At 45.0% G+C, this 21,070-nt stretch overlaps 1 protein-coding gene across 1 annotated transcript; it reads left to right on the forward strand.

Moving 5' to 3' along the window:
- Positions 1-16,771: 16,771 nt before the first annotated feature.
- SLC32A1 (solute carrier family 32 member 1) lies at positions 16,772-20,647 on the forward strand. The gene is made up of 2 exons (XM_044440372.1): positions 16,772-17,149; positions 19,460-20,647. The coding sequence occupies exons 1-2, from the start codon at positions 16,772-16,774 to the stop codon at positions 20,645-20,647; spliced, it is 1,566 nt and encodes a 521-aa protein (XP_044296307.1).
- Positions 20,648-21,070: the final 423 nt, after the last annotated feature.

Genomic DNA, 21,070 nt, shown 5'->3' on the forward strand with positions numbered 1-21,070 from the left:
ATTTCTAATGGCAGCAGGGCCTGCACCCAATCTTAAGTATGGTAGCCAAATATGCATCAACAAAAAGATAGGAAAAAAATCACAAAAGAAACCTTTCTAATATATCTGTATAGATGCAGAATTCATTCTAATTTTCACCTATGTCTGGATGGAAATTTTAAAATAATCACTATAACCTTGATTGAAATAGAATATATCTCAGCATGTGTCCAAATGCTAGCTCTTGATGGGCATCGTCAGAACCCTTGCTCTCTCTTTTTACATTTCTTTGGGTTCTATTCACTGTTAAGGAGACTTAAGTCCTATTCATCTCAAACTGCAAGCTCTGTATAGGATTAACATTGGCTACAAGTCCATTTCTTCAAACTAGACTAAGCAGGACAGATCTTTAAATAGAATATGAAACTTTGTAAAAGAGAACATCTGCACCCTAAATTCTTGAAGTAGCAAGAAGTAATGAAGAAAAAACTGGATCTTAAGGACTTAAGCAGTTTGGGACTTTACTCCAGATAGGCACCTTAAAGACTAATGAACAGATGGAGGCATATGCTTGCACATATGTCCACTCAAGTCACAAGAGTTTGCCTTGTCATGACATGTTGAAATATGATTGGTTGCTAGATGGAATAAGATGGAACCCATGTTTGATTCGATCCTGGTGTTCCTACATTCTGTAAAAATGTTGTGTAGCAACATTGTGGGACAGTCCCCATGGGCTGGTAATGTGGAGTTTTCAGAGAGGTGAGGCATTGCCTTTTGACCTACCCATTTCAGCTCCATCACTTCTGCAGATTGCTTTTGCCCTTCACCAAAATGTCTTGCCTGAGGGAACAGCAGAGTGGTACATTATTCTTGTTAGGGCTTTCTTCATACATTACACACAGGATCACACTGCAGCAGTTTCTCACAAAGCTTGAATCCAAGCTCAGAGTTTTACAAGAGCCATGCTGAATGGTGGTAATATACTGAAATGTAAACCTAGGAAGCAAGTCCTGATCTATTTGGTGGGAGGTACATCTCAGTAAACATGCCTAAGATAGGATGAACTCAAGCCCAAACATATTATGAAAAGGTGAATTGGGTAGGACTAAAGATTATCAGCATGCATGTAAAACCAGAAAGGCATGTTGGAGCAGGGACCTGGGTGCTCTGGGTTGTAGTCCCCATTCACCCCTCATGTTCTCTGGGTGACTTTGGGTCAGTCACTCTCTGTCACCCTAATCTCACAGGGTTGTTATTGTGAGGATAAACTGGGTGGAAGGCAGACTTTGCAATCTGCCTTGTGTTCCTCACAAGAGGAAAGAAGGTGGAATAATAATTGTAAGTAATATAGTCTTTTACCCCTGTTCTGAAAGAGAAAAAATGCAGCATACTATACTGCTTACAGAAGACATACCTTTATATTTTTTGGGACATTTTAAGACATCTTACACCAAGTGCACTAATTAAATAAACAATAATCTAAAAAACAAAAACACTCACTATAGCAACAAAATCAGAAGCAGAAGGAATATGAACATAGTAGAAGTGATTTAACATTTGCCATTTAGCATACATCTTTTCCATGGGATCCAATAATTTCTGCTATAAACTCTGGCTCTTGCCTTGCTAACACCAGTGGCAATTATTTACATCTTGGTCAACCAAGAAAGCTTATGTTACAATTACAGTTAATATCTACAAAACAAACCTTTTCCTTCATAACTGTTTTTGCTTTTGTTTTTTTTAATACTTCGCTGCTTTTGAAGATGTGTTGGCCTTCTTTGAGGTTTTGTTCAATGTTCTTTGCTTATCTGCCTCTTTGTGTATCCATGTGTTTTATGGGCTTTGTGTCTCAGTGTTTTCATTTATGGAAAGGAACATGCATTAGAAATATCTTTTAAAAATTGGAGGATAACTTTGAAAACTTCTTGTCATGTTGTTCTAGCTTTAGTCGCAGAGACCTCCTACTGGAATAAACGTAAAACATTTTTATGTATGTCTATTATAATTTTAATGTGCCTAACAGGAATGGGGTTTGACTGCAAAATCGGTATTCCATTCTGCTTAAACACATTGCAATTGCAAAATCCTTGTGCTTATACCACTTGAAAAATGCTATGCACAATTCAATACAGCATATGTGCACTTATGTAATATACTGCTACTACTACTACTACTACTAGTATTACCAATAATTCTGCTATAATCATTGCAGCATTATTAGCTAATTTTCATGATGATTAGTAGTCCTTTACAGAATAAAAAGACATCCAGTTTTGGAGCCTTTGATACTGCTGAATTTACCAAGGACATGTGGAATGTTAAGTGTGTCCACCGTTTTTCCTGAGCTGGTTTCTTTATAATTCCCCACAATTAGGAATATGATGTATGTTCTCTCAACACACAGTGCAAAGGAAGTGACCATGTTCCCAGACAGGGGACCATTAACAGCACTGGGCGCCCTGGACTGTGAGCTGCTGTGGTAAGGTGTTTATCAAATTTTGTGCGACAAATGAGGAAATCCTTGCTTTGAATCTCAGCTGTAAATTTACTCTGCACCTTAAGCAAACCACTCTGTCTCAGCAATTCACATCTGCAATACTGAGATACTGCCACTACTAATCTACTTAGCATGATAGTTGCAAACCAGGGTTACAAAATTATATATGTGAACTGCTTTAAACATTTGAAAATATTAAAGGTATGTGTTAGTGCAGGAATGAGACAAGGATCAAAGAGTGAAGGAAGGAGGTGTGTGTGTTGTTGTAGTCGTCAAGTACATTTGGAATATTAATGTTAGAAGAAGAGAAGTGTTGTCAGAGCAAATGAAACATATACCATAAAACTTAAGCTAACTCTGTTTGGAGTCACATAAATCATTAAGAAATCATTTCCTCTAGAAATAGCCATTTAACATCCAACAGAATAGTATGTAACAAGCAAGCAGGCCGGAAAGCAAAAGCTTTCAAGCAGCATAACAATAATTCTACATTATGTTTCATCCCACTGGATGTTGCAACTCTGCCAAGCATAAGAAGACAAGAAGATCAGACCAAGGCTCCACCTAGTCTAACATTTTGTTCACATGATGGCTAACCAGCTGCCTGTAGGAACCCATCATGGCCACCTGGATTCCACAGCAAGTGGTTACAATAGAATGCGCTCCCCAGAGAATCTATGGAATGCGCTCCCCAGAGAGGTCCGCCTGGCGCCGTCGTTATTTGTTTTTTGGTGCCAGGCAAAGACCTTTTTATTCAAATGTCATTTTAATTGTTAATAGTATTTATTCATTTTATTCTTTGGCCAGGGCGACTTAAGTTATACTGTTAATTTATATTATTTTGAGAAAGTTTATTTATGTTTGTGAGCCGCCCCGAGGCTTCGGCGAATGGGGCGGCATAGAAGTTTCCTAAATAAGTAAATAAATAAATAGAGCTGAATCACAAAGCTGGAAGGGGCCTAGAAGGCCATCAGGCCCAACCCCCTGCTCAATGCAGGAGTCAAGTCTCCCATCGAAATATTAACCAGACCTGGCCCTGTTTATCTTCCAATATCAGACATGATCTTATACAGGCCTAGTACCTCTTCTACCGAATATTGTATTCAGCCTTCATGAATATTAGTCCTTGATAGCTTTATCCTTCATGACTTTATCCCATTCCCTTTCTCAGCCATCCCTTGTGGTGGAATTGCACTACAGCTTTGCATAAGGGCAGTATGGTATTGACAGTTTTATTTTTCTTTCCTAATTATGGAATTTGCTTTATTCACACCAGCTACACATGAGACAACGTGGAATGTTGAACAAGTTGATGTAATTCACCTAGTTCCTTGAGTATGCATTGCAAGTAGTGCCAGGCTCTTATCCCAACCTGGTGTGGGTCAACAATACCACACTTCCATCAGCCGCAACCACCTTTAAATGGAAAAAAGCCTACAACGCCCAGCATGCCCAGTCGGTATAGCATAGTTATGTTGACTGAGGCATGCTGGGAGTTGCAGGCCTTTTCTCAGTCTGAAGGTATGTAGGGTTTTCTCTTAAGGAAATAAAGATGAGGCGTGATGACATCAGACTCCAGGTCCCCCACTGTAATCTCATCACGGCTGTAGATGCCCTGGGTCCCCCTAACTGAACCATGTGTCTCAGTCTCCCCTAACCCATTCCATCTGAAATACCAGGACAAAAGTACTGATTGCCTGAATGGTCACCGTGAGGACTGCAATGATATTATGTATGTGAAGTATTTTGAATGCTCTGGAACTTTGTATCTGGAACCCATGCCATGCATTATCATTTTCATTGCTGTTTACCTGCTGTCACATAAGCACATTTTCCAAATGGACTCTGCACCGCATCGTAGTTATGCATGAAGCAGGTCCTAGATCCAATCCCAATGTTATCCAGACACATGCCTTGCTGCTCCGATAGTGCATAATGCATCACTTGGGAAAGGCACGTCACAATGTAGGTTACACAAGGAACATTTGGTGCTGACATGGAACTTCTCTTTCTATGAGATCCACATTTCCCGCAGGATTGTACCTATACATCTGTTCCCAAGCAGCATGGGATGTAATCCACTGCCTATGGGATGCCAAGTGAGCTGGCCTTTTCTTTCCAGTGGAAAGGCAGTTTCTTCATGGTGGAACAGCCATGGTGAAAGATTTCTTACATAACATCATTGTACAGACTTTTATATTGATAGAAGCATTTATAGTGGCTGATCTTTGCGATTAGATATATATGCTAATGATTATACTGTGATACAACGTATTATATTCCTAGTGAATTTTACCAGCTTGGACTGATTGGCTTAAACAAACAGGGAACACTAAATGGACAGATTTTGAACCCTATGGGACTTTCAACGTAAAAGTGATGCGGAGAAAACAACAGAAGAAAATGGGGGATGGAGATAAGGGTAAGTAGGCAAGGAGTGCATGATACTACATTTACTTTTATCTCTTGCTAGAGCAAGGATGTGACCTCAGGCCCATGGCTCAGCTTCAGTTCTCCTTGGCCCCACGATGGTGTCCTGGGGTTTCCAGATATCCACACCCCCTCCCCACCTTATTAGCTAGTTCCTGCTCCCAGCCTTTGACTGAGCTGTGGGACATTGCTACGCCTTCTAAGAGGTTGACATTCCCCTCCTACAACTTAGGAGCTTTAGCTAAAGTATGCAAGTCCTTTTGGGTATTTCACTCTTTAACCTTTGGTCCTGCTCCTCACTGGAATGCGACTCCTGCCACCCTCTCTGAAAGAGGTTTGACACTGCCAGAAATAAGTCTTCTCCAAAATGGTGAGCTGGCAGGAAATCAGGTGCCCTCTGTCAGATGACAGAGGGAATTGCATGATCAGAGGGAATGATTCTGGCAGCAGAGCAGAATGGGTGTGAGGGGATGAAATATTTTTTCAAAGCAACAGGAGTTTTGATCCACTGAAATGGCATGGCATAGAATTCTGAGGAGCCCTTTTCCCTAAGTCAGCAATGGAATTTCCTTCAGTATGATGCTACTTACATTTTTCTGGCTCATTGCAAATCACCTACATAAGACATGTAGCACTTTCCAAACACACAAATCAGTCATTTTCTTTCTCTGTACTCTTGAAATTCCCACATCTCTTCAGAGTTATTAACCAGGTCACAAGCTTCTCCCAACCCAGCAGTTTACCTAATTGCCTTTTTATAGTGTTTCATGAAGTCTTCATTAGTCTGTCAAAATTCTGCTCTAAGGCTCAGTCAAAGGGAAGGGAAGAAGGGACAAGCCAGAATGATTTTCCCACCAAACACACACATTTGATTAAAAAGAAAGGGCAAGAAGAGACCCCTATATATTTTTTAAATGTACAGTTTAAACAATGTGTATTTTAATATAAGTTTGCACAGCAAAACAAAACAGTTTATAAACTTCTGTAAGAAATAAGAATCTTATCTCTTTTCCTCACCGAGTTGTACTCTACAGTTTACTTTGCTGTTGCCATAATAACACCCAAGGAAGTACCTCGGCAGCACAATCCAGTGTGGCTGCCTGCAGCCCTCCAAACTCAGAGAACCTACAGGTATGCCATCCAATGGAGAATGGGAGAAACATGGAGGTGAACGGTGCCTCTGTGCTTCTTTCATTCTGCAAAGGACTTAGAAAGCCAGTTTTGGGTGCTTGAGTCTTCTGGACCTACACATGAAAAGGAGAGGCTCAGGTGCCACTGGAATGTCTTACATCCTGGCAGAGCCTCTCTCCTCCCCAACACCACCCACACTCAGCATTCCATTGTCACTGGAATACCTTTGGGGTTCTTTCTCATTTTAGCATTTCCCCAGTGTTTGTTTGTTTGTTTGTTTACGTAGACCCTGTGGTTCTTCTGAACTTGCCTCTTCCTTCTCAGTTGTCTGGTCTGCGCTACAATCATGGCAGCACTCAACAGCTTGGTTCAGTATTAGAGGGAGGAATGGGACAATACTGGAACCACCTAGAACACAAAGTGGCTGGGGCAGGTGAAGACCTGTTCTTGATTATCAACACTCAGATGGAAGAGTTATGTCTCCCATTTGCTCTACCTCTGCCTCTTGACCTGTGTGTTGAGACCTGACTGCAAGCTAGATGGGGGGAAAAGTATCACAGTCAGAATTAATTTGCTTTTCTTGTACCAAGACCTATGAATTAATCTGTGAATTGTCACATCCTGGCAGTGTAAGAGAACACTAGCAGGCAGCTCCAGCTTAAACTAAGCTCTAGGCAGTGGGAATTACCTTTATATGGAACACATGGTTTTCTCCATTCCTTTTAATCTACACAACAACCCTATGGCGTAGGTCAGGCTGAGAGAAATCGTGGGTGCTGCAAATTGACTCAAGGGGGTTTGGGTTTGACTGGGCATGTAATGAAGCCAGAATGCGTTGTTCCAATGCAATATGATAACTTTTCTAATACTTTGGCTCTAAAAGGTGGCACACGAAAGAAACAGTGTGGTGTGTGATGAGAAGGGATTTAAGAAGGGGAGGCCTTGGTTCAAAAGAGTGCTCAGCCATGATGTTCACTGGGTGATCTTTCCTCCTGATCTACGTCAAAGATTGTTGTGAGAATAAAATGGGTGGAGTGAGAAATTGTGTCCCAGCAATAATGTTGCTCTACTGTAAACTTGTGCATCAAAATAGTGTTGGATTAGAACAACTGGAAAAATGGCCACTTTCCCCCATTGTCCTAAAAAGTGCTGGTTACTTTGTGCAATTGTCAGTCTAAGCTTGCGCAATGGCATTGCTGCTGTTACTGGGCTGCAGTAGAATATAGCCCATGTGTGCTGTGCTTGGAAAGAGAAGGCATAAACCTACCGATCATCACCACCACCGTAAAATAACAGGTAGAGCAAATATGCATTGCCTGCACCCATGTTGTATCCTGCAACATGTAAGAGGCACATACCGGTAAGTTTTCACTACTCACTAGTATGCCTTCTAGTATGTGCATAGGGTATGTCCATCCCTGTAACACATCAGAGTATAATATCCATGCGTATAGCTGGTAGACAGCATACCTGCTAATTATGTCATGAGGTGGCCTTGACCATGATTCGCCTGTCCTACCAATCTGCTCACAGAACTCCAGTGCATTTTTAATTCTGTGTCAGGCAACAAAACAGGAAACAGTCCTTTTGGTACTCTCTTTTTCCGCCCAAGCTTCCTTCCTCACCTTTTTCCTCTTGTTTTGCACACACGGGTCCAGATTCTGATGCTCTGCTGAAACCCAGCCTGTATTTCAGTCTAAGCAGAAGAGTGAAGACAGCTGCGTATTGCTTCCCAGTCCCACTTGCCTCCCTGCTTCCGCTGTTGTTGCCCTCCTGGTGAAAGTTTGACTGCAGGGTGCACTGGGCAGGAAGCTGTTCTCCCATTGTGCATTGCCGTCATTAGTGACGACAACAACAACAACAACGCTTTATAGCATGTTGGTTCCATGACACAGCTAGTGATGATCAATGCGAACCAATCTTACCATGCCAATCAGTGCTTCTTTTAGTTGGGAACCAGCAAACATGCTCTTTTCTGTCTTGAGCTAAAGTAATTCTGAGATGAATGTTTATACATTAATTAATCTATAATTATTTATTTACAACAATTATATACCATTCTACATACAGTTCTACAGTCTGCATTCCAAATTCTGGAACAATGAGCAATTAAAAAGAATAAAACAAATATTAAGAACAGAGTAGCAACAAAAATAGTGTCTGGCTAACCAAGAAGACTTCCTGAAATAAAGATGTCTTAGCAGGCACCAGAGACCACACTAAATGACCATCTGGTTAAGCCCCAGAGGCTGGTTGTGTGGCAGAAAGGGGACAATTACACAGAAGGCTCTTCTCTGGATCCATAGGTCCATGCAGAACCACCAGGAATGTGCCATCCAATGGCATCAATGTGTGGGCAGACTGATAGGGAAACAGGTGTTCTAGCAAGTATCCTGGTCTCAAATGGTTCACAACATTATACACTAGTACAAAATGCTTAAATTTGATCTGGTAATGAATAGGCAGCAGTGCAGTTTCACCAGCTAAGGAGTTGCAAGCTGAAAAGAGGAAGCTCTTGAGAGTCCAGAGTACTGCATTCTGCACTAGCTCTACTTCTGGACCAGCTTTTGAGGCAGAGAGAGCTCACTGCTGTAATCCAGTTCTTAGTTACTAGCACCACTGTAGCCGTTGCGTATTTGTTAGAGTAGTACTCCACTGCAGCCTTCTCCTAAGGTGGTGCCTTCCATATATTTTCAACTACAGCATCCACCATTCTTTACCATTGGCTAAGTTGTATGGGAAGGGTAAAACTTGTTATTCAAAAGATCTGGAAGGTGCCTCATTAGAAGAAGCTGCTGTAGAACTGGCTTAGAATTGGCTGATGGGATAGCGTGTGGTGAAAGACAGAAATATAGTTCCTTGAAACATCCAGGACAATGTGGATAACGATACACAATCAGAATCAATCCTGCATCACACAGGTGGAATCTCTCTTCCAAAAAGTTAACTCAGTTTCTTACTGGCAGCTGGGATTGTGCCTAAATGGCTTACTGTTGGCTCTGGAAACTGTGAATGCAAAGGCATTGTTTAATATGCTGTGGCTTCTACCCCATTTTTATCTTGTTTTTGCAGGTTACTTGCCCTTTGCCACACCTTCCATTGCAGCCATTTTTGGGGGGTCCAAGGTCAGTCTCTTAAATAACCAATGGCTCAAAAACATTGCCTACCCAATTTAGTATAAGGGGAAGCAACGGAGAGCTGGGATGGCCCACGGGGGAAGCTAGCAAATCTCTCGTTTGATTACAAGGTCTGGTATTTTTGGTTGCATAATCTTCGCCCCATCTCTCAGTCCCAGCCACATGTCCAGGGAGCTGAAGCCCTGGGTGGCTGCATTTCGCAGGCTTATTCTTTCAGGGTCTGTAGAATGCTGCCTGTTTGGCGGAGATAAGGGCAAAGCCGTTTAACCCTTTGGATGTCTCTGAAAGGCAGTTTTATCACCGTGCCCTTTTGATGCTGACTGCTGGCTCGGGTGGGAGGTACCGTTTAAAGCAGAAACCTCTGGGTTAGCGGGTTTCTTTTCCTCCAGGAACAGCGATGCGTTCTTGATTTGTGAAGCGGGATTTGCCCTTCAATGTGCGTGTTGGGGGGGGGGGGGGGGGAAGAGGGGAGACACGTTTTCCTTCCTGACCCGGTTTAAGGTCCCCCGCCTGCTTTCGCTCGCGCCCGCGGGCGCGCGCGCGCGCACACATACAGAGGCAGGCCTTCGCTGCTTGGGAAAGCGCACGGCTTTGCGAATGGATCTTTGTTCGCTTCTGTATCTTTCTCTCACTCCATTCTGAAATAATTGGCAGATCAGAAGCGCCCTCGAGGGACCTGCTAACCTTTTGAACAATATTGGCGTGTAACATCCTGTCTGGGAATAATTATTAGGGAGTGGGGCGAGTGAGTGGCGCGGTCCAGTCTGTCCGTTCGTTCGTTCGTTCGTTCTTTCCCTCCCTCCTTTCCGCCTCTCTCTGCGCTGCTCCAAACCTCATTCATTCGCCACTTGCTAAAGCTTTAACGAGCTGCGGGCAAAGACGAAGCTCAGGTAAACAGAACGTGCTCCCTCCCTCCCTCCCTCCCTCCCTGCTCCCCCCACCCTTTCAAGTGCCTTTTTCGCTTTCGAGAGACATCTCTGCTCTCGGAAACCCTCCTGGTGAGATCAGACCAAAACTTGTGTGTGTGCACGCGCTGGATGATGGTGGTGGTGCTGGTGGTGACGGACTGTTCCTGAAATCCGCTGACAGACGCCGCTGATGCTGGCAGCGGAAAACTGGAAAGTTTTGTACTGTCGCACGGGCGGGCAGGTATAGTATGAAAGGCTGCAAGGGCGTGGGAGGGAGAAAAATTAAGCAATCCCTTCTTTGACCCGAAATGAAGCGTCTTTCCTCCTCCGCAGGTAGGGACTAGTCCTGTTTTCTGCGGGGCTCCTTAGGCGGACCCTTATATTTCACGCGTAGCCCGTTTCTCCCTCCCTTCCCTTTCTGCGCTTGGGGGTCCTGGGAGGGCCGGGGCTGCCTCCGCGACGCCAGCATCCCCCGCTTCCCTGGGAGTTAAGCGCCCTCACTTGGACCGAGTCGTACTTCGGAGTAAGGCAGGACGCAGAGGATCAGCTCAGGAGGTAAAGCGGAGCGGGCTCAAGCGAGGAACCCGCGCGGGATGAGTCGTGCAAGAAAGCTGTCCGAGAGCACCATGACGCGCGGTGCTTCTGGTCTCGTGAAGGCGGCTGGTGGATTTTAATAGTGCGTCCCACACTTCCCGATAGCCAAGTCAAACGGAACAGCCTCGGATCCTCGTCTCGTCTGCCAGGGCGAGGTGGAGTGTTACTATTCAGGACGTTTTGCACTCCCGTGGAGTTCTGGTCCTCCCTCTCGCCACGGGCCGAGCGTCGGCGCTGCCGTCGATCTTGGTGCATCCCGCGCGCAGCACTGCGGAACTTGTTTTCTTTCTCTTGTTATAGGCCCGGCAATGGCGCAGATAAGGGCTTGTTTCCAATCTGAATCCCAGTTAGAGCAGAGCAGAACAAAATAAATGGGAATGAAGAGAGTCATGGCTTTACACTGTTGGAGAAAACGCACCCGGTTGCTTTTCCTTAGAGGCGGAGCGTGCGGGAATCCTCATCTGGCTTGAATGGAAGCCCCGGGCTGCGACGCCGCCCTTGCCAAAAGGGACGCGAGTCCACAAAAGCGCTTCCGAAGGGACCGAGCTCAGCGGGGTGCAATTCCGTGGGTGGGGCTTGTTCCAAGTTGAGACCTCGAAGAGTCTCGTGGCAAGTGCAAGACGAGCGAGCGCAAAGTTTCGTGGACGATTGTGCACTTCATCGAATCTAAGTTTCACCTTCGGAAGGGGCGAGGGCTTGGAGCGCAGTGACTCAGGAGCCGCATCCCCACCTCCTTTCTCCCCAGGCACACTTGCTTGAAGGTAGCCAACGCCACCTGGCTCTCTTCAGCCCAATCTTCAGCAGCTCAGGCTGTGACTTGCCTCCTCCGGGAAGCACGGCAAGGAAACTGCGGGAAAGCTCTTCCCTCTGGCGTCTAATCTACATGTCCGTTTCATGCATGCGTTTAGCTCGATACTAATATGAGGACAGGCGGAGGCAGAATAAGAAGAAAAGGAAGACCCGCTGTGAGATGGATGAAAAAGCTTCCTCACTGTCAAAGCAATACGACAGTGGAACCAGCTGCCTGGAGAGGTGGTGGGCTCTCCCACACTACAGCCATTATAAAAGAAACTGGACAGCCCTCTGAGTGGGATGGTGTAACTTGGTGTCCTGCAACAGCAGGGGTTGGACTTGATGGCCTTCATGGCCCCTTCCAACTCTACTCTTCTATGATACTATGATTCCACAGAGAAAGCCGCATTCTTGAGTTGACACGAGCTGAGCAGGGTGTCAAGGACAGGACCTTTTGGAGGATGCTCCTTCATAGGGTTGCCATAAATGGACACGACCTGATGGCATGTAACAAAGAGCCATGTTCTCTCCAGCATCAGAGAACATGGCTCTTGCAGAGTAGCAAACAAAAACTCACCCCTCTGCCCCAAACATCATACAGAGCCTACGGTCAGTTTGTGGGATGAAAAACTGCATGCATGAACGTTCGTCTTCACTTTCAGGTAGCGTTTAGGAGTAGGCTGGGGCATCCTAATCCTGAAATTGAAAGACATCCCCGAGAAAGTATTCGATGCGAAACCTCCTTTAAGCATGTATCCCTTCTTTCAATCAGGGCTCTTAAGACTGAATTGATTTGTTCCTAGCTTTAAACGCATGCCTTCGGTCCCACAGTGCTTGAAGAAAATAACGGGGGAAGTAGCGCTTCTTCTTAATCTGGGGCGAACTATTGACTGAGGTATATTGGCATTTATAGACGGATGCAATTACTGCCGATTATTTGACTTTAAATTGACATCGACACTTTGCCCTATTCTCTGTATCAAAGGCACATTTTATTGACAGTGTTTCCGCCCCGCAAAATCACTTGCTTAGGATTTTTAGGATTCTTAACTATTTAGATTCCCTGTTTTCAGGGGCAGAGTCAATTGTAAAGACAAAGGCACATCGATGTAAAGGTGCTTAAAAAACGCACACTTAATAAAGACTGGTCCAGTGGAATTGAATTTGCTTCCCGAAAGGGGATGAAAGCAAGTTTAGCGATCTTGAAAGGACTTGAAGAAGATCAGGGAGGCCTGCCTGAATAACTTGTAGGATGAGATTTAACAGGCGGCGTTCAACTTGCACCCCTAGAGCCGGCAAGCGATCATCTCCATCCTGTTCCAAGCCATGCTTTCAATAGCTCAATCCTCTTCTGTTTGGAAGGCAACTATCCAGCTCTCCGCTGACCCAGGATAGGCAGAAAATTCCGCTGTCCAACGAAGAGCTGCTGCTATTCCGCGTGAAAAGAACGGAAACGGAAGGGAGGGAGAGGACTTGCTTGGTGCAGCCCGGGACGCCAGGAAAGCGGAAGGTGGGACGCCCAGCGAGGGCTTCTTGCGAGGAGGGAGGAGGCTGGGCGAGCTCGACGTCATCCCCAAAGAGCATTAATGAGGACCACGGGGTTTCCCCCACTCGGAATCCACAAATCGAGATTTCGGAGGGAAGCGGCCGTGACCTTTTCCAGACAAAACAAACCGAAGGGGAGAGAAAAGGTGGCGCGTTGCTCCGTCTATTTCCTTTCTTTTGTGCCTCATTTAGCAGAACTCTTGTTTCTTTCTGGAGCACCCAGACTTTGAGAGGAGAGAGAGAATATAATAGAATGGAATACCTTTCACTCTCTCTTTCTAGCGCCATGCCTTCATCATGATCACAGCCCTACGTAGATGTCTCTTTCCACATCCTATTCTAATATTTGAACATCGTTTGTAGTGGACAGAAACAGTGTGTTACGGTTTTTTGCTGTGATGTGCAAAGCGAATGGGGAGGATATGAACAGGAAGCTTAAAGCATTTTTTAAAGAGTTGTTTTAATACACACACAGTGTAGTTCAAATTCATCAGGAAAAACCAGTTTTCTTCTGCACAAGAACTGGTTGTGTGGGTGCATGGTTTAAACGTACAACAAAAACAGCCCAGGGACTTGGAATAAAAGTTCTGTGCAGTCAAAGGTAGCATTGCCTGGGATCAAATGAGTACATCAAAAAACAGTTTGAATTCATGGAACAAAGCAACACACAAGATGCCAGTCCATTCATATCCCGTACGGCTAAATTCCTCACATTTCGTAAATACCTCAATAAATTTAAGGATTTGACAAAATGCTCTTTCTTTAAATCCAAAGAGAACTGGCAACCTAAACAGGTTAGAGAGCGAGAGCGAGAGCGAGAGGGAGGGAGAGTTGGGGCATTGGACCATTTTTTTGCAGTAAGAAAAAAAAAACTGGATGCATGATAGATTTTCCTAAATATGGAAGGTCCACCAGGGCTTGCCTTTCTTGACCTATTTGTGCAGTGATATGTGTAATTCCTTTTCCAAAGCCAGAACGGAGGCTGCTTTTGCTAAATTGCTGTGGTGATTCCTTTCCTTTTTCCGCTTCAGGGGGGTGTGTGTGTGTGTGTGTGAATGAAGAGGTTTTCTTTGACCTCCATCTCTTAGAACATTAGCAGCAGAGACAGTGACTTTCGGCAATGCAAACTTACGCATTTAAAGCTGTAATGGTTATATACTAGCTAACGAAAGCTTTAAATAGGTGGTTTCCATTGCTCTGAAATATTTTGGGATGCTATCTTGTTAAGACAGAAAAAGCTGCAACATGGCTGACTGGGGAATGCTGGGAATTGTAGGACTTTTTCTGCTTCAAAATTCACAGGAGGGTGCCCTTGGAATTTCTTCGGAGCTACAGGGGCTTCCATTTCCGATCCATATCATTCTGCAAATCATGGCTCGTTTGAGCCTTCCTTCTTGTACCCTTCAGACATGCAAGGGCATGCTACAGCTTCGTGAGATTGTAAACCTCTCTGGAGAGAGGTTACAGCCTTGTGCTTCCTTCTTCACCTTGAAGCTTGTCTAATTCCATATTTATAATATAATACTATTGTTAGTATTGTTAAATTATTTATATGCCACCACGGTTCTCTGCATGGTTTGCAACAGTTGGATATTCATCTGTTCATCCTTCACTTTATAACCATTTTTCACATTGCAAAATGGCACCAGAGATCAGGGACACGGGTTGGCAATGAATGCTTCTGCCAAACTAGACCTGATACTACACGGGGAGTGTTTTAGTACAGCTGATGGAGAGCTAAACAGGATTGGGACCTCAGTAGGCACCCTTTCTGTCTCTGAATGAAACTCATCCCATAAGCCAAAGTGAAAGCATTGTGGGGAAATTTCAACCAACTTACCTTGCCCCGTGATTCCAGTCCTATCTTATCGCCCTGGGCATTCACCACTGACACTTCTGCATGCAGTTCCCAGTGGCACTTGAAGCATCGTGTCTCGTTCTCCTGTTTGATTCTGATCCCTCGATCTGAATGTAAATATTTCGAGAGCGACTCAGTTCCCCCTCCTTCCTTCACACACGCATACGCAGAGGGACATCACGCAATAAATAAAATTAGGCAGTAAATAATATGTAGGTATTTCAGGTGGCATCCTATTTTAGGAACATTTAATTGCCATATTAATAGAAGCATGACTGTTCGGGGTGGGGAGAACGAGGAGGACTGAGCAATCAGAAGCAGAGTTCTTGCAACGATGCTGCTTTAATGATGTTTTAAGGGAGGTTTCGATCTCCAAATCTCCCCCGCGCTGTTTCTGTTGCCTCCTATCCAGCGGAAAACTAGGATTGCTTGCCGCAGTCTTTTAAAGCATCAGAAACAGCTCGATTACAATGAAGTGCCTGCTAAGTTTTTAATAGTGTGGTGTTGACTTTAACCTAATAAGAAACTTGGTGCATTCACTATATTTATGAATCTCAAAGATGGAAAGAAGGATTCTGAAAAATCAATATAGAGATGGATGAAAGTGCGTTACACTAATATATTTCGGAATGGACATGTTGAAAACAAATCTTTTTGATGCTGGCATTTCTCTTTATATGCCATAAATGCGAACCAGGGGTATGCGTTACATTGTTCCCCTGCAAAGTGACACCTATATCTATATCTTAGGAGGTACATAACCAGTCCGCCATTTTTCTAGGCCTGGTTTTCTGTCATTATTCTGCATCGCCTTCCACTTTTAGGCAGTCTTGTTTTTTGGTCCAAGATAATAGTGCTTGAAAAAGAGAAACAAATTGAACGGAAAAGGGGGGGGGGGTCATAAATCTCAAACTCGTGTGTGTGTGTGTGTGTGTGTGTGGAGGGGAGGAACATGCCAGATTCACTTCCTAGCATATACATGGAGTTGTCCCTTTGGATTTCTGATTTGCTGAAGGGGTGTGGGGGGCAGAAGCCGGATTAGGCTGCACTCTCCAGAGCAAGCCTGGGGAGGAGCAGAAATACCGCGCAGCGTTTAAATGCCCCCATCCGCAGTGCTTCTGAGGTGCGGGTGCTCCTCTTGGGCGGGGGGGGGAGCAGAGAGGCGGTTTTGGTGGGGACTTGCAGTGCCCTCCCCCAGAACTGCAGCAAACCTCCCCTCGCCTCTCCCTCTCCCCGCTTGTCGCCGCGTCCCCTCCCCTTCCTTATGATAGATGAGCGCGTGGGGATGGAGACGTGTCGCGCACAGCAAACGGCGAAGGCTCGGGTTGGCAATCTGGTGATCATCGCACGTCCCTCTCCCTCCCCCCCCTCTGGCTCTCCCCCCTCCCCAGGGTCCTCTGCATCGCATTGGCACCGCTGAGGCTGGAGAGACAACCCACCCGCGCCTCTATCGCTTAGGAGGAAGAGGAGGAGGAAGGACGGGCGTCGGGCGAGAGGCTGGCAAGGCGCCTTGGGGAAGCTGAGCCGGGCGTCCAGGCTCCGCCATTTCTCGACGCTTGCCGGGGGTCCTCTCCAGAGCCTATGCACCAGGAAGGGGGCGACAACTTCACATGGAGCAGCCAAGGGGGCCCCTTTGAGCGGTGTCATGGTCCAAGGAGCACTGCAGTGGAGCAGGTGCAATTCCAGCCGAGAGTGGAGATAGCGCCCTGGTAGATTCACCCTCAGCAGCCCCCAGCAGCAGAGGATCGCCAGTCGCCGCAGGTGCAGGAGTCCGCCTCACGCCTTGCCCTTCCTCTCGAGTTGAAATATTCATTTCTTCATCATTTTCCGCCTGCGTGGTCTTTGCTGACCACCCTCCCCTCCCAGCCCCCGTCCAGGCACAAGCAAGACCATCATGGCGACGCTGATCCGCAGCAAGATCTCCAATGTGGCCACCTCGGTTTCCAACAAGTCCCAGGCGAAAGTCAGCGGCATGTTTGCCCGTATGGGTTTCCAGGCTGCCACGGATGAAGAGGCGGTGGGCTTCGTCCACTGCGATGACCTCGATTACGAGCACCGGCAGGGGCTGCAGATGGACATCTTGAAATCCGAGGGAAGCGAGGAAGGCGGAGAGCCGCCCTTGGAGGGCGATATCCACTACCAGCGGGATGGCACTGGCCCCCTGGCCCCATCTGGCTCCAAGGACGAAGGCGTATGCTCCGAGTTGTCCGGCCAAGGGAAGCCCAGGATCACGGCGTGGGAAGCTGGCTGGAACGTCACCAATGCCATCCAGGTAATGTCCGAGCTCTGTTTCTCTCAGCTGGATGGGGCGGGATCCCTTGGGACCACCTCAGAAGGTTGGCACCATAGAGCCAGGTTGCCACTTGCCCTCGCCCTTCGAAGAGCCCACCGCGGACAGTGCAGGGCAGCGACGTTTGCCTTATGCAGGAGCAGGTCTCCCAGCCCATCCTGCTCAGCTGCTTTCTGTCACCTCGAGTGTGTCCTGTGCAACCATGCGACCCTAGAGGCAGGAAGCCCCCTCCCCGGGGGCCAGCTAGTTCAGCCACCACCCTCACAATGTGTGCATGATCCCACGTTGCTGGTCTATGCTGCGCAACTTCTTATACAAAACAACACACAAAGCCCAGCCTTTTTAAAGTTCCATTCAGTGGGATTAAAGTTTATTTATTTAGGGAGGGACCCTCTCTTCTCCCTCAGTTCTGGCCAAGCTTTATTGGGGCTGAGAAATCGCAACTCACAAGATTCCAGACCATAAAAGACCGTGACCTTAACCCTCCTCCCCACAATCCTGCATATGAATGACTGAACTCCCAATATCTCACCCGTCTTTCCTCCTGACTTCATTTTTATGGTGCCTAGAACTGCTTCTGTCACAGTTCTGGTCATCAAATGACCAAGGCAACATACGGTCCAAATAGAAGAGGCTCCTCCTTCCCTAGGGCATTATACATCTGTTTTTCATTATGATTTGCTCATTCAGTTAAATGTATTTGGAATGTGACTTGCAGAAGGAGAAAGGAAAAAACAAATAGAAACAAACCACCTGATTCTTTCATCTCTTTCTCTTTTTGTGTTGTAACAAAATGGCACTGATCTTAATCTGCAAACCCTTGTCATTGCTCCACATTTTAAAAGAAATCCTAGTATTATTATTACTGCCCACAAAAGTGTCGGTGCATAAAGATAAGAACACCTTTGGAAGATGATCAAAATGTGACGTAATGAAATTACATCCAAAAACTTAGGAAACATTCCTACAAAAATACGTTGCACCTGCCTATTTGTGATAAATTTTTCATTTGAAGTGGCGGGATGCAAAATTGATAAAATAGAAGCTGTTGTTTTTTAAAAAATTCTTATGTACTTTCATCAACGTGTCTTTTTTGTGTTTGTAGTGGGGACATTTAACAGTCTTTGATTAATCCTACAGTCATCCAAGCCTGGATAAAATAATCCTTTAGGGTTTATTAAGGTTGAAATCCTGTACGTCCTTAGCAGGGAAAAAAGCCCCACTGAATTTGATTGGATTTATTTTTGAATAATGTTACCTTAGGATTGCACTGCACATGATCTATAAAACAGTTCAGCTTAATTTAACATCTTACTGAACTGGTCTGTCATTTAGATATTAAATTCAATAGAAACATTTTATATACCTCAAACACCAGTTTTTACCTTTAGAATAATGAATTAACCAACATTTCTTTGCAGTGTTGCAGATTCTTGGAGGCTTAGGGAAACTGCTTGGGACTTTCCTTCAAGTGACAATATATAGCAGTTTCAAGGATCCACATTTTTAATTGTTCCTTAGAGTGCACAAGGTGCTGTACAACTTTTTAAAAATTAGTTTGTACGAATGTCTTACTCTTTTATAAGAATAAGGTACAAAAAGCTTATGGAATGGGAAGGGATAGGGATAATTACCCTTCTCAGTGATTCTAGTATATCTTTTCCTTTTACCAAGTGCAGCATTTTGAGCTAGTTGCTTCTGTTTTTGATACACACACACACACACACAGGGAGGGAGGGAGGGAGGGAGGGAGGGAGAAGGGATCAAGGTGCTCTTAAAAGATATGCAGTGCAACCCTAAGCATGTTGTATGGTTGTTGATCCCATAATGTTCAGTGGGACTTCCTGCCTCCGTAATGTGTTCAGAATTGCAGCCTTGATGATAATGGTAATGGTGATGGTAACTAACACTAATAATGAAACATCATAGATTTTTAAACACATTTGAGGGTTTTTGGAAATTTATAAATAGCCCTTTCTTTTTTGCAACTTAATTCTTTAAATGGCAGGGCTTTTTTCCCTAGCTAAAAATACATTTTCTTGTTTGCATAAGGACTTCATGAATGCATATGACTGCCTGTTCTTTAAGAGGTATTCTCTGCTGGAAAATAAAGTATACAATTTCTTTCTCAGACCCATTTCTAAAAGGCTTGATTTTTGTTTGACTCCATGGAACAGGAAAAAGAAAACATGTCCCTGCTGTCTGCTTTTGTGCATATCAATTGCACAAAAGTATGAGTTGCCAATTGCAAAATAAAATGAGCAATACAGTCTCCATTTTGTCTCTTTCTAGGGGATGTTTGTCCTTGGCCTGCCCTATGCTATTCTTCATGGTGGATACCTAGGACTCTTTTTAATTATTTTTGCAGCTGTGGTTTGCTGCTACACTGGGAAAATTCTTATTGCCTGTCTCTACGAAGAGAATGAAGATGGGGAGATAGTCAGGGTGAGAGACTCCTATGTGGACATTGCTAATGCCTGCTGCACTCCCAGGTTTCCCACGCTTGGGGGCAGGATTGTGAATGTAGCTCAGATCATAGAGCTGGTCATGACCTGCATCCTCTATGTCGTGGTCAGTGGCAACCTGATGTACAACAGCTTCCCGAGCTTGCCAGTCTCCCAGAAATCATGGTCCATCATTGCCACAGCTGTGCTCCTGCCTTGTGCTTTCTTGAAGAACCTCAAGGCCGTCTCCAAGTTCAGCTTGCTCTGCACCTTGGCCCATTTTGTGATCAACATTTTGGTGATTGCCTACTGTCTTTCCAGAGCCCGTGACTGGGCATGGGACAAAGTCAAGTTTTACATTGATGTGAAAAAGTTTCCCATTTCTATTGGCATCATTGTCTTCAGCTATACCTCCCAGATCTTTCTGCCTTCCTTAGAAGGGAACATGCAGAACCCCAAGGAGTTCCATTGCATGATGAACTGGACTCACATAGCTGCTTGCATCCTGAAGGGACTCTTTGCCTTGGTAGCCTATCTGACTTGGGCTGACGACACAAAAGAAGTCATCACAGACAACCTGCCATCCACCATTAGAGCTGTTGTTAACATTTTCTTGGTGGCCAAGGCCTTGCTTTCATATCCATTGCCCTTCTTTGCAGCTGTGGAAGTCCTGGAGAGATCTCTCTTCCAAGATGGAAACAGGGCCTTCTTCCCTAATTGTTATGGGGGTGATGGGAGGCTCAAAGCTTGGGGGCTGACCCTCCGGTGTGCTCTGGTCGTATTCACCTTGTTGATGGCCATTTATGTTCCACATTTTGCCCTCCTGATGGGCCTGACAGGAAGCCTCACAGGTGCAGGCCTCTGTTTCCTCCTTCCCAGTCTCTTCCACCTCAAGCTTTTGTGGAGGAAGCTCTTGTGGCACCATGTCTTCTTTGATGTGGCCATTTTTGTAATAGGTGGTATATGCAGTGTGTCTGGGTTCATTCACTCACTAGAAGGTCTAATTGAAGCTTTTAGAACCAATGCAGAAGACTAAAGAATGGGTTGAACTTGTTGCATTAAAAGGTGGGGAAGAGAGAGAGAGAGAGAATCACACAGAACATCCACATAACCAAATGATGTTGCATCCCCTTGAAGGAAAAATGTTATTTTAGTTAAGTACACCTGGCAAATTCTATCACAGAACCTTAAGCAAAGTTTCCAGATCAAATGCTTACCCTGCAGACTTTTTAAATAAGCTAAGCCTGTAAAATAAATATATTTTGTATTATTTAGATATTATCAGAGAGAAAATATTTGAAATATTTCACTCTCCCATCTATTCAATAGTCTCAATCTTTATAAGGGAAGTAAAATGCTCTATTTGGAAACAGAGGTTTCATGGTAATATTTTTGCAAGTTTTATGCAATTTAGCCTTGTTAAAATACTTAAAGAAATAAATGAATGTCAGCACAGTTG

This window comes from Varanus komodoensis, unplaced genomic scaffold (genome assembly GCF_004798865.1).
Source record: "Varanus komodoensis strain SLA01 unplaced genomic scaffold, ASM479886v1 scaffold37, whole genome shotgun sequence".
Taxonomy (NCBI): Eukaryota; Metazoa; Chordata; class Lepidosauria; order Squamata; family Varanidae; genus Varanus; species Varanus komodoensis.